The sequence below is a fragment of the Sinohyriopsis cumingii genome, chromosome 6 (genome assembly GCF_028554795.1).
Source record: "Sinohyriopsis cumingii isolate HCF-2022 chromosome 6, ASM2855479v2, whole genome shotgun sequence".
NCBI classification, from domain to species: domain Eukaryota; kingdom Metazoa; phylum Mollusca; class Bivalvia; order Unionida; family Unionidae; genus Sinohyriopsis; species Sinohyriopsis cumingii.
Window position 1 is genome coordinate 8,675,360 of NC_142966.1, and position 14,503 is coordinate 8,689,862.

At 34.5% G+C, this 14,503-nt stretch overlaps 1 protein-coding gene across 1 annotated transcript; it reads left to right on the plus strand.

Annotated features, from left to right (window-relative positions):
• Positions 1-2,481: 2,481 nt before the first annotated feature.
• LOC149796339 (uncharacterized) lies at positions 2,482-12,165 on the plus strand. The gene is made up of 4 exons (XM_089961011.1): positions 2,482-2,617; positions 5,371-5,495; positions 9,500-9,625; positions 10,137-12,165. The coding sequence occupies exons 1-4, from the start codon at positions 2,485-2,487 to the stop codon at positions 10,305-10,307; spliced, it is 555 nt and encodes a 184-aa protein (XP_089817137.1). The 5' UTR covers positions 2,482-2,484; the 3' UTR covers positions 10,308-12,165.
• Positions 12,166-14,503: the final 2,338 nt, after the last annotated feature.

The window sequence follows — 14,503 nt, forward strand, 5'->3', positions numbered from 1 at the left end:
ACCTGACGATAAACTTGGCCACCTACACCTGATCCAGACTCCTCCAAAGACTAGTACTACAGCTACACAGACTATACAACAGCAGAAAAAGAAACAGCAAAAGGAGGTAGCTACGCAAAAGGGAGCTTCCACTTCAGACGCTGCTAATAACACTGAAGAAATGGAAGAAGAAGGCTTAACAGATGACATAGCAGCAGAAGAACTGGACACTGAGAGCGAAACATCGAACGAAGAACCGATAGCGACTTACTCGTATGAGCAACAAGCTGAAAACCTTGGACTATTGGAAACTCTGGATGACCCCAGAAAAGCCAATAACTTTATAAGCGCTGCTAAGTACATGGCACGGCGATCATTCAGGAAAAAGAAACCTACTATCCAACAATTGCAGTTTGCTCACCGGATATTATCTCTTTTCCATTTCTTCGCCTATGATAAGGCCCCACTGACTGCCCTGGCGGATTGTGCCAACGCTTTAGCCGAAAGATTTGGGTTGATGCATTACCACCAGAAACGTATCAGGAAATCTGGAGGAAGAAAAACAGCCGGAATACCTTCGGCCTGCTGAATTAAAAAGTCCTTTTTAGGCTAATCAAAATTGCCTATTATTTAATAAGGAACCGTTTTGGCTTGGTTTCCCTCCTTGACAAACTGTATTTGAATCCAATTTGATCCATTAGAACACCTCAAAAATCTTAAAGCTTAAGAAATCTAACAGTGACACAATTTTCTATATGTCGCATAGACATTTTAGTTAAATAGGAATTATAGGCTAAATTAGTTTGAACACTTGGTACTAGCATTAGATAGATTAAAATAGGAAGTAGGAAAATTATTTGACTCAAATGATTTGAACTAATTGCACAGGTGGCTGACACATTATTTGCAATTTTTAATGTCCATTAGTAAAACTGGACTTGAACTAAGATTGGGCTGGCGCTTTGGGGGAGTACTTGACGTCCGTGGCTGGCTTGCCGAGCATGTTTCCACCTTTATCACGCTCGGACATCGTACACGTGGCAGAATGTGGAACGATTTCCACCTGCCACAAGCCCAGGTGTCCTAATATGACGTCATCGCTGCCTACCAATCGTAGCGGGCGTCGCATACTGCTTGGGTTGACACCTGGGGCATTTCAATCCAACTAAGAAACATAAGTGTGTGGTGTGACTATTCCCACTCATGTTTAAAGCCTTTCAGTCATGTTGTTAGGGACTAGTTAGTCCTACACCTGAGTGGCTAAATTTAAAAGTACTCTGTGAGTACATAAAAGCTTAGGGGATGAGGCTTTCTTTCCTTCCCACAGGAGTAAATAAACATCACGCGGTGCGTGAATACAACAGTGATGCATGCTCCTAGGGAGTGAAAATCACTTTAATTCGAGTACGGAAGCAAGTTATTCGCGCCATTCTACAAAGAATAAAGGAAGATATTGTCATGAAAGTCTTGGAAGATATACTTCAGTGGACAGAGTCGTCTTTTGTAAAATGGGGACTGGAACAGATAAAGAAAGCAGAATAACTGATTAGAAATGTGTTGACACAAGAAATATAGAAGATTAAAGGAAGATGGTCAAAGGAAAGAAAGGAAAGAGAAAACATAAAGAAAAAGGAGAAGTTTGAGAAAGTAAACCAAAACTGAATAAAAGTCAAGGAGAAATTAATATCCATTGGCCATCCTGACTAGATGCCATATAATGTAGAAAAAGGAGAAGAAGAAGAAGAAAGGAATATTTGGAAATGTCAGAAGATGGTGTAAGAAGTGAAGAAATAGAAGAAGAAGCAGCAGAAGAACCCAAAGACCCTTTTCAGGGAGGCCACTCATATGCCCCTAAAAGAGTTGCTTTCTTGCCAAAAAAAATCGTTATATGTATAAGTGGTTTTCTGTTGTCTGTTGTCTATTGTATTGTTATATAAATCTTAGTCCCACTCTTTCGTCCCGATTGAGGTCAGTCTGGTGCACACCTGTACACCCGCTCTTTGCTCAGTACTGTGATGTCACCTCACATGGTTGCAACATTGTTACCAATCTCCCATACCGTGACGTCAGACGCTTTACAACTCCACTTTCCCTTGTCCCTATACAGGCCCAATATTCCCCATGTTAAATTCCCGTTGTCCCTAAACATCCCAAGGGGGGGGGGGGGGTCTGTAATGCATTAGTGTCCCCAAAGTGCCGGTCCTGTATTCCCATGTTAAATTCCCATTGTCCCTATACAGTCCCACGACCTTTTTGACTGTGTTTTCCATTGTCCATATACAGCCCCACTTCACTACTTATATATATATATATATATATATATATATATATATATATATATATATATATATATATATATATATATATATATATATATATATATATATATATATATATATGTTCCACTTTTTAAAACAAAATCTCTTCCTAATTTGGCTTGTTACTGAAACTGTTATTTTAGCTAGACACTCCCATGTGATATATTTGGGAGTTTCCAAGTTTCAGATGATATCAACTGATTGGTCGATACACCTACAATACAGTCTTATACTTCCTAGTCGTTGTATAAAGCCTCACACACGTGTTAAGCATCATTCACTGTGTTCTGTCATGAGTACCAACATGCATCGAGATCCAGGTAAGGTACACTCCATATAATAATGTGGGGGGGGGGGCTACTGGTAATGTACGTACGCATAGGAAACGGGAAAGGTGAAAGCTCAATAATAATTTGTTTAACATGTTTGAATTTTAGCGGACACTAGACAAACTTTCTAAAGTTACGCAGCTTATTTCCTTGATGCAGGCAGACATTCAACGTCAGTGGACTATCTGTTTTATAAAACACATTAGTATTAATCCTCGATTGGTTCTGTGTGGATTAAATATAGGCCGTTCTATAGAATTGGTACGTACCAAATGCTTGCTCCCCAAATTATAATTAACTGGTTACACTCGTAATAGATACATCAAACTGTTATATGCCAGCAGAAGTTTGTGCTGACAGAAACTCAATAATGTATAAATATTCTTATTATGTCTTGAAGCCTAACACTGGTTAGGCATTTGTTTAGAACATTGTGAGCACGCGAAGATATAGAATACACTTGTCAGATGTTATTTCACAGCAAATATTATGACACAGAATAATGTTGGCTTAAGTTGTTAACTATTAAATATTTCATATAAATTATTCCACTCATTATCAACATTAAACCTGCAAATTACAAAACAATTAATCAGACGCATTGATATTATAAAGAATAAATAAATAATAATGTAGAATGTGTGATGCCATTAAGATTGTCCAATATACTGTGAGAGTGATTTTATTTATCAACATTCAATCGTTGTTTTTGTTGTTGTGGGTTTAACGCCATTTTTAGCACATGATAGGCTATGCATGGCGGCCAGTATTAATGATGGAGGAAGAAACCGGGAAAACCCCAGGAAGAACCACTAACCCACGAGAAGCTACTGGCAAGCTTTCTCACATACCAACATATATATTCAGTGTGATATGTGACATAATATGTCTAGAGGGAATTTCAAAACAAGGTATAATAGTTAAGGTATAATTTTAAAAGGCGAAACCATGAAAACCTCGATATTTATTGTACTGTCAAATTAAATTGATATTAGCTTCTAATTATGCATAGCGTCTATCACTCCCCCCCCCCCACTCTCTCTCTCTCTCTCTCTCACACACACACAAACACACACACACACACTGACAAGAACACCAATGACAAACATTAAGTTATTGTGGGAATTATTTTGCAAAACGTGAATCTGGACATTATGTTTGCATGTGTATATATATGAATCTCCAAATAAAGCCCGTTTTAAATACGTAAATAAACACGTTTAAAAGGTAGAAAGATACTTAAACATACGTTGACCGAATACCTTAAGACGATTATTTGCTAACTTTAGGTGTGCCTATCGAATATTTAATATTGAACAAAGTCGTAATTTAAGGAGTTGAAATAGCTAAGGGTAAATTTTAAGTGATGTTTAGATCACAGGATCACTATTTCAGAAGATGACTCTTGTTTACTATTGAAACATAGATTCACTGAAATAACAAACACGTTGAAGACGGTCAAGGTATGGAAACATTAATAAAAATCTAACGTCTGTTTTCGCTGTCGAAATAGGTGCGTTTTAAGAGCATTTTTAAATGAGATCACAGTGTCATTGTGTTTACGTTCAAGTGGCAATTCGTTCCAGGTAATCGGTTATTTGGTAGTTAGTGGTCTCTAATTACTTAGTCTTGATAGTAGGAACAATGGGAATAGAGGAGCATATGTACCTAAAAGGGGTCTACAGTTCGGTCAAGTCTAATATATATTTTAGATTTTAGACAGGTAGAAGACAATGAACTGTAAATTAAGAAAACTATTTTGATACTGTAGCGATCGGACAACTAGTGGATGGTACAAAACAGGTGCAGCTGATTGTGGAGTAGTACTCGGTTCTTGACACCCTAAGGATAGCCATCTGTATGTTTACATTTTTGAAGTTTCTCTTGTTCATAGTGAAACAAGATAAATATAATGTACTAAGAAATGCACAAATGTTTTAGAGGCATCAAATAAACAATAATATGAATGCAGTGGGCGCCTCTCAGTTCCATTTATGCAGTTCTGTGTTTGTTCATGACGTGTTAATAATAATAATAATAATAATAATAATAATAACAATAATAATAATAATAATAATAATAATAATGGTGTGTATGTAATGAGGCATGTTGCATGACTTTATCTAGGATCTACACTGCTCTATGCCTTGTATAATTGTATCGATTTCAACTGAGTTGCTAGATTGTGTACATTATAATATCATCATACTACTACAATTGGTAATTCGCCAGATGACGATCTTAGACACTCGTTACTGGCTAGGTGTATAAAATGATTACATCTGGTCCAAAAACAGAATCATGTGGACCTCCAACTAGACTGGGCTCCATGTAGGGACACAATATACGTTTCGTAGACGAAGTATGACTGGAACCATGGTATGGCTGTATCGCCACTGTCAAATACATGGTTGAAACGTTTACTAATATACCATGGTCAGTAAACCACCACTTTTAAAGTCAAGAAATAAATGTTATTATTAGTGTTGATACTTTTATTCTAAATTAGTAATCTTCTGATGGCTATGGAAGGGGTAATATTGAACATTTGCAGAGAATGGTACGTTTTGAGGAATTACACACATTTGCTTCTTTATTTTTTTAATATTTTATATGGAATTATAAAAACGTGCAGAAACTTCGCACTTCACATAAATGTTGTTACAAACTTATCTTTCAATTGTCGAATACTATATTAAAATGGGATGAAAAATTCGCCAATTTTTATTTCTGCACATTTAAAGCGCCCATCCCCCAAGGTTATGGACAACCCGTTGAATATCGTCAGCCTCAGATGTACGGGCAACAAGTTGGATACGGGCATCCAGGTCAACCAAATATAATCACAACGCAGGGCAATGTAGCCTATGTAAGTTTCATATATATGTATATATATATATATATATATATATATATATATATATATATATATATATATATATATATAGATATGTGTGTGTGTGTAAGAGAGAGAGAGAGAGAAAAAAGAGAGAGAGAGAGAGAGAGAGAGTTGCAGTAAAATAGAAATTGTTTCATTTTCTCATTTTTTCTTTTACTTTGTAAGTTTTCTCAATAGCTCGATATTTGCAAATATCCATTTAGCTCTGGTGTTATGTATTTTGAACGAATTAATGGTAACGAATCAACCATATTGACAAGAAACCGATTTAATTTTTTATACATAAAAAATTGAAGATTGACATATTTAATTTAAGTATACTATAATCATCTTCTGGATCTAATAGACTTTATGTTTCTATGCTTTTTGAAACAATTTAAAGCTTTAAATCATTTATTCAACCAAAACTTTGACTGTCCCTAGATATGTTTCATGATTCTTTAAAAACACTCCTCTAACTATACGCATGTAGGCACGCATGTATGTAAGTATATTAGCATGTATGAATGTATGTATGTATGTATGTATGTATGTATGTATGTATGTATGTATGTTGTATGCATGTATGTATGTATATGTATGTATGTATGTATGTATGTATGTATGTATGTATGTATGTATGTATGTATGTATGTATGTTTGTATGTATGTATGTATGTGTGTATGTATGTATGTATATGTATGTATGTATGTATGTATCTATGTATGTATGTATGTATATTAGCATGTATGTATGTTTATTAGCTTGTATGTATATATATATATATGTATGTATGTATGCATGCATGCATGCATGTATGGATGTATGTATGTATGTATGTATGTATGTATGTATCTATATTAGCATCTATATATGTATGTAGGGATGTATGTATGCATGTATGTATGTATGTATGTATGTTTGTATGTATGTATGTATGTATGTATGCATGTATGTATGTATGTATGTATGTATGTATGTATGGATGGATGGATGTATGTATGGATGGATGGATCGATGGATGGATGGATGGATGGATGTATGTTTGTATGCATGCATGTCTGTATGTATGCATGTTTGTATGTATGTATGTATGTATGTATGCATGTATGCATGTATGTATGTATGTATGTATGTATGTATGTATGTATGTGTATGTATGTATGTATGTATGTATGTATGTTTGTTTGTATATTAGCATGTATATATGTATGTACGTATTTCAGCATGTATTTATGTTTATTAGCTTGTATGTATATATATGTATGTATGTATGTATGTATGTATATTAGAATGAATGTATGTTTGTTAGCTTGTATGTATATATATATGTATGTATGTATGCATGCATGCATGCATGCATGTATGTATGTATGTATCTATGTATCTATGTATGCATGTATATTAGCATGTATATATGTATGTATGTATGTATGTATGTATGTATGTATGTATGTATGTATGTATGTATGTATGTATGTATGTTTGTATGTATGCATGTATGTATGTATGAATGTATGTATGTATGGATGGATGTATGGATGGATGGATGTATGTATGTATGTATGTTTGTGTCTGTATGTATGTATGTATGTATGTATGTATGTATGTATGTTTGGATGTATGTATGCATGTGTGTATGTGTGTGTATGTATGTGCGTATATGTATGTACGTTTGTGTGTAAACGTATGTATGTATATTTGTGTGTGTGGCCGTATGTATGTTTGGAAGGATGGGTTGATCGATCGATTAAGGGATGGATGGATGGATAAATGTATTGATGAATGGATTATTAGTTGGATGGATGTATCGGTGCGTGCGTGCGTGCATGCATGCATGTATGTGTGTATGTATGTATATATGTATGTATGGATGCATACATTTATGTACCTACGTCTGTATGTATGTATGTATGTATGGTATGTATGCAAGCATGTATGTATGTATGTATGTATGTATGTTTATCTATGCATGTTTGTGTGCGTACGTTTGTGTATGTATGTATGTAAGTATGTGTGTATGTATGTATGTATGGGTGGGTGAATGGATGGATGGATGGGTAGATGGAAGGATGGATGGATGGATGGAAGGAGGGAATAATGGATGGAATGATGGATGAATGGATGAATGGATGGATTAGTGGTTGGATTGATGTAGGGGTGTGAGAGTGAGTGTATGACTGACTGACTGACTGACTGACTTTATTTCCTCTTTAAAAGAGATTACATCAGATTAAACAAATTCATGATAATACAAGATCATAAAATAGAACAGAAAATTGACATAAATACAATAGTAATACTGTGTCAGCTATCGTATTGACAAAACGAAATATCTCAATACCTGCAATTATGCAAATCTGCAATCATTTGGCTGAGCATGCCACTGATCTTTTAAACGTTGCATGATGATGATAATATTTCGAAAAGTTAATACGTCTATAGTGTTATGTGCTTAACATTAAGTCCGAGATAGCAACGAAAATGAAATGTAAAACTTATAACAGTGTAATTCTATATGTAGTTTCTTTTCTTCATATGACGCATGTATTTATGCATATATATACTTGTTTGCGCGTATGCGTGCGTGCATGCATTTATCTATGACTGACTGTCTAAATGACTTAGTAACCTCTACAACAAAGAGTATATCAGGTTGCTAAGATACATATTATACATATCATAGAATTATGAGACACATCATAGACGAGAACGCAAGCATGATATATACATCGTCAACTAATGCGTTTACAAAATGAGATATATAAATATAGAAAACCATATAGAAATCTCTTGGAAATAAACATAAACAAATACATAAACAAATACATAAACGCACACACAAACAGCTGTCAGACAACAAAATTTGCGGATATGACAAGAAGACTTTGGCCTTTAATTGTTTATATTTAATGTTAATTTACTACTTACTTTTAATATCATGTTAGGGCATGTTAGTTGATAGTAGGGCACACATTTTATTGTAGAATGAAGTTATGCTGTTTGCGGTCACCAACATGAGCCTATCTGATACGTCATCGTCAATAGACGACATGCAGTCAACCCTGCTTCCAAGAAGTGTCTCCAACAATATATCGTCTTCTTGATTGAATAAGTTAACCCCGTCTCTCACTTCTAAAGAGTCAATCACTCTCTCAAAGAAAACATTTCGTTCCTCAAGCAGCATTTCGCAGCCTAAAATAAGCATGTATGTATGTATGTATGTATGTATGTTTATCTATGCATGTTTGTGTGCGTACGTTTGTGTATGTATGTATGTAAGTATGTGTGTATGTATGTATGTATGGGTGGGTGAATGGATGGATGGATGGGTAGATGGAAGGATGGATGGATGGATGGAAGGAGGGAATAATGGATGGAATGATGGATGAATGGATGAATGGATGGATTAGTGGTTGGATTGATGTAGGGGTGTGAGAGTGAGTGTATGTATGTATGTATGTATGCATGCATGCATGCACGCAGGCAGGCAGGCATTTAGGTAGGTAGGTAGATCGGTAGGTAGGTTTACATGTATATATATATATATATATATATATATATATATATATATATATATATATATATATATATATATAATCGCTGTCATTATAATCCTCTGATATTTGCCATGATACTTTAAACACAGATTCTCTGTCTGTTCGTAATACTTCTAATACTACTACTACTGCTAGTACTACAACAACAACTACTACTACTACTACTAATTATTATTATAATTAATATTATTATTATTATTATTATTATTATTATTATTATTTATTTATTTATTTATTTTAAACGAACAAACGTATATTTTGTATTACGTTTTGACATTTCGAAAATAAAATACATAAAGTAAGGAAGTGAGAAACTCGTCTCATATGTAAGAAGGTCTTTATTTTCAAAATGTACATATCACAACCATTTTTTTACTCAGTTTATGGAAATAAGTTTTGTATTTGTTCTTTTTACAATTACTCAATTACATTAGGTATCCCCGAACACTGTGGTAGTATCAAGCGGAGTGCGACCACCAAATGGAACTGTGCTAGCGATCCTTGCGTGCATCTTCTGTTTTTGGCCAACAGGTGTCTGTGCCATCATGTATGCCAGTCAGGTGTGTAAACTAATGCTTAATTTCAGCATGTGGATCATGATTCGCTGTCTCGTATGTAAACAGCATATGGCTAAATTGGTCCCTATCTCTATTTATGCTTTTAGTTCTTAATATCATTAAGATAAAAGAATAATTTTATTTTTCAAGATATATTGTCTTGTCATTTCTTTAGGATTATTTTTATTTTGCGAAATAAAATCAGTTAAGGTATATCTATTTGATGAATTCGGCCTTAAATTTGTTATCATTGTAACTGAATTTTGTTATATATAAGAGAGAGAGAGAGAGAGAGAGAGAGAGAGAGAGAGAGAGAGAGAGATGGAGGGTGGGAGATGGGGTAAAATATCTTGAATTGTGAAATGAAACAGTAATATTATCGTCGGTGATACTAATTTATCCACGATGACCGGAACTTCCTGGCACGTTGCATCATCATACTAGTTAATTTCTTTTAATAAATATTCCTAAGAGCTATAAACCTTACTATCGTTTGATTGATATCTCGTTTCAGGCTAATAATGAGTCCGATAACAACGTGGCTTGGAGTAAATATAGAACGTCCAGGACACTTAGTATTGTTTCCATCATTGTGGGGTTAATTTGGATCGCAATTGCCATCTGGAGGATTGTGGTATCGATGTCCTATACAAGCTCATACTACTCGAAAACGTACTACGGCTAACCAAGTAAAAAAGTATACAGTTAAACAGACTAGTGTAATAACAAACTGCTGAGATGAAATACTTTATTTCTTTTGGGTGACATTAACTGACTTTGATACAGATCTGTAAATATTAGATTGCATGTCATTTAACATCATGACAATAAGGGGGCATTTTTGATTTAGTGAAAGTGTAGCCCCAACTGTCAAAGTTTATTATTGTGGAACCGATGTTTGCTCAAACTAATACATTATTCAAGTTTGGCATGTTTGTGAATATAATATTTTGGTGTGCAACAAATATGCAAGAACTTAAGTTTTTTGATTATATTTTCAATTGCCTTCAAAATTCTAATGAAATAAGTTCTTTGTCTAACATAGCAGATAACTGTAATGCGTACGCGTGTGTGTGTGTGTGTGTTTGTGTGTGTGTGTGTGTGTGTGTGTGTGTGTGTGTGTGAGGATATTAAACTAATTTTTAAAAAGTTAAGTCATATTGCTACGTTGTCTGCAGTGTGGCAGTTTATAGTGATGTCGAGCAGTCCTAACACTAACCTCCTAATGCTGAGTGCCAAAGGATGCAGTTGTTAGAACCACTGTTTTTACAAGTTTTTGGTACGATTCGACTTGGGTTTGAACCCGCGACCTTTTCCGTCAGAGGCGGTCGTTCCAACCACTATACCATCGGAACGGCGTAAACTGAAATGTACATGCATGCTTCTCATAAAGCACATACCCGTACAGTTAGTCTGTGGAAATTGTATCAATGTAATTCCATAATATTTTAACATGTTATCATTCCATTTTCAAACTCAAATGTGATATGGTTACATAAGATACAGAATCCCCACACCAATAAACAAGGATTTTTGAATGACCTGTAAGAACTGTCTTGCTTCTTGTATTCAATTCTCATTCAAAAGACAAATGTTAGATATTAATTTGTATGTTCAGTTCATTTATAAATCAGTGCAAATAAAAATTACATTGCTTATGTCGGGTATGTTAACCTCATTATTCCTAACGAAATTAAATATATCGATATATGCGCATGCTTATAGCGCATACAATTCAATTAATCATACTTATACACTAATATAACTGCATGTACAGAATATGTGTACATATATACATACACAAATATAAAAAGATCTATATCATGTGAAAGATATGTAGCATAACTGTTGTCATGATGAGTTATACATATATTTCCAATTGCTATTACTAATTGTATTCCTCGGAGAGTAGTGCGTGTATAACACAAATGCCAATAAACAATCCTTATCACTGAGATACAAATAAATTAAGATAAATTTTTAACATCTGTAAAGACATGATACTGTATATATTTGTATAAGAAATACAGGTTCACTTAAAGATATTTATTGAGGGACATATCGCTGCACTTATAAATGTCAGACCAGTTTACTAGTCCAAATAGTTTATAAACAACTAAAATGTCGATATGATAGTTTATACAGGACCGCATAGGATGCTTTACAATTTCGTTTTCGTCACATTGACCTACACTATATCTACGATAATTTGTATAAGACTGAATAGGACAGAACCAAACGTTGTCTATAAAATTTGGGAAAGACTGCATAGATTGCTCATCAATATTTCATTGAATTGCTCTTAAATAATTATCACATTTTAAACACATTTATAGGTTACTGCATTTGTATGGGAAAATATGAACGAGTTTTGGCATGGGATACTGCACGAACGTGTGAGTGCAGTATATCCTTCCAACAAAACGAGTTCATATTTTCCCATACAAAAGCAGGAACCTTTTTATTGTATGTTCATTTTTATCATATACTCATTTTTTTATAACTACATAAGGCTTATTAATAAAATACATTACAAGAAACAATGTATTTGATTTATTCTTTTTCACAAAATAAATTCATAACCGTAGATTGTTCAGTACACAATAACAGTATTCATGCGCACATAGCTCCGCCCACCGACCTTTATATTTCATATTGTACCTGTATGCTCAGTCACTCATTTGAAAAATAAATCCCATTCTTCTCTATTTGAAATTAAAATTTAAAGTCATATTATGAATGACTGCGCCATTGTACAAAGTTCCCAGCTGGTCAGGAATGGAGGAATTGAGCTGTTCTGTCAATCCAGTTAAATTCTGAATATCTCCATTTGTGTGTTTTCCGCACGAAGTACTTGTGCATGTGACTTGAGGGACTGGCGTTGACAACAAGCTGAACAACTGTTTTTGTTCTGCCATGGATAATTTTGAGTCGTAAGCTGGAAAAATATGAAAGTTTTAAAATCTAAATTCTTAATAAGATGCTGGATCCAACATTTTATTTTTAGAGAACAACAAATTCTTTTCATTTTGGAGTGCAGTACAGCCGACTTTGTAATGTGATTTCGATTTCAAAAATGTAGTCTGGATTATAGGCCTATATATTACAGTACATTTCCGCGATGTGGATCAGTATTTGGAAACCACGTAATTCTTATTAGCAGAAAGAGCCCAGAAAGTACATTTTGAGGCGATTAAAGATGCAAAAGGGCAAGTAGATTTATTCTCATTATTATTACCATTTAGAGATGGCATATTTGTATGCCCAGTCACTTCCATGATCTTTGTTGGAGGGACGCCAGCTTTCGACAGGTTTGTTACAGTAGGAATTACTGAATGGTTGGTAATTCTCCCCTGCATTTCTGCCCTTTTTGCGGCTCGTTTCATCAAACTACCCAGTTGATTAACCCCAATGGTCTCGGATAATACCTGCAATTTGTAATATTTTGCCCAGTAAAATATATTTTTATGTTGTTGAAATTTACACGTTCATAAAAATCTGTTTTCTTATATTTCACAAGGTTTAGTATTCGCAGAGTACAAAATGTATTCCATATTTTCCGATATGTTTTGTTTACTTTCATATAATTTTGTTTTCATTTATTCATTATTTGTCGTAAATGTTTTTACGAATATTATTTTCTGTATTTATATTTTTATTTTAAATAAGGACATTAATTGATTCTTTAGAAATATAATTACCATATCTGGGAAGTTTCTGTCAGTTTCTGAATTAGAATTGGTGTCAAATAAAAGGGGCTGTCGGTATCCATCATTTCCAAGGGCCTTCGTTTCAAATATTGCATGTAAAGATGAACTGGGTCTCGCTTCGGTGTTGTTCCAGTAGAAAACATGCGAGGTATTGTTGATCTGTATTCATCCTTCCCAGTACCGTCGAAGGTTTTGTTATCCCTCTCAGCATATTGAAGACATTTTGTACAGGTTGAATCGGTGAAAAATGATACATCTCCAAACTTTAATTTTCTGTGCTCGTCTCGGCCTTTAAATCCAAACATTTTTCCAAAAAACATAGTATAGTAAAAATTGCAAGATCGGCTCTGATGCTCTTGATTTTCTTCCAAATCGCATTCAAAGTGACGTTAAGACTTACCATGATGAGCATAAAGTCAACCCTATGGAAAACGCTGCTCGTACAGCTGACGAGTATTCATTATGTCATAAACTTTATTCTGTCAGTAGCACTTCCATTCATCAGTCGTATGTGCGTATGTGTGTTTGCGGTTTTGATTTCAACGTAGCCCTACTAATGTTCGAGTCATATCGATACGATGTGTGCAGCGTGGCAGCTTCTAGTGATGTCTAGCACTGATGCATCATGCCACCGACATGTAGCATCATGTCCAGCCCAGACGCATTATCCTGACATCAGGCCGATTATATCTAACACAAATCGCATAATGCTACCCCCACCCATCCCCAAGGCAGCAGCGGACGCTCTAGCCCCTTGGGCTACCGAAACCGTCCTCAGTCTTCTGGTAAAAAATTAAAAAAAATGTTTCAGTCTAATACAAGAACTTCCCAACCTCAACATTGCACAGCATTCAAGAGTCAAGAGATTGATATCATTGATCAGAACTACTTATCTCTTCCTACGTTTACTTATTGCACACAAGAAAGGGCACGTTAATTTTGATTGTCGCAAATTGAAATATAATCAACCTAATCAAGACAGACCTATTTCAGATGCTTTTATTTCTACGAGATCAAGGTGATGGTCATATATTGAAATCAATGCATGTTTGTTCAAACAACAACTAGTCTGATTTTATTAAGAGGAATTATAAATCATTCATTTCGAGATGTTCTATATCACCCTTATAGATATTTTAGGGGACAGGTGATCTTATCAGGGACTTTTATT

Excerpts from the sequence above, each read along its gene's own strand:
- LOC149796339 (XM_089961011.1), top strand. The coding sequence starts at position 2,485 with ATGATATCAACTGATTGGTCGATACACCTACAATACAGTCTTATACTT. Across the intron at positions 2,618-5,370 it reads CAACATGCATCGAGATCCAG|CGCCCATCCCCCAAGGTTAT; the intron begins GTAAGGTACACT and ends GCACATTTAAAG. Across the intron at positions 9,626-10,136 it reads CCATCATGTATGCCAGTCAG|GCTAATAATGAGTCCGATAA; the intron begins GTGTGTAAACTA and ends ATCTCGTTTCAG.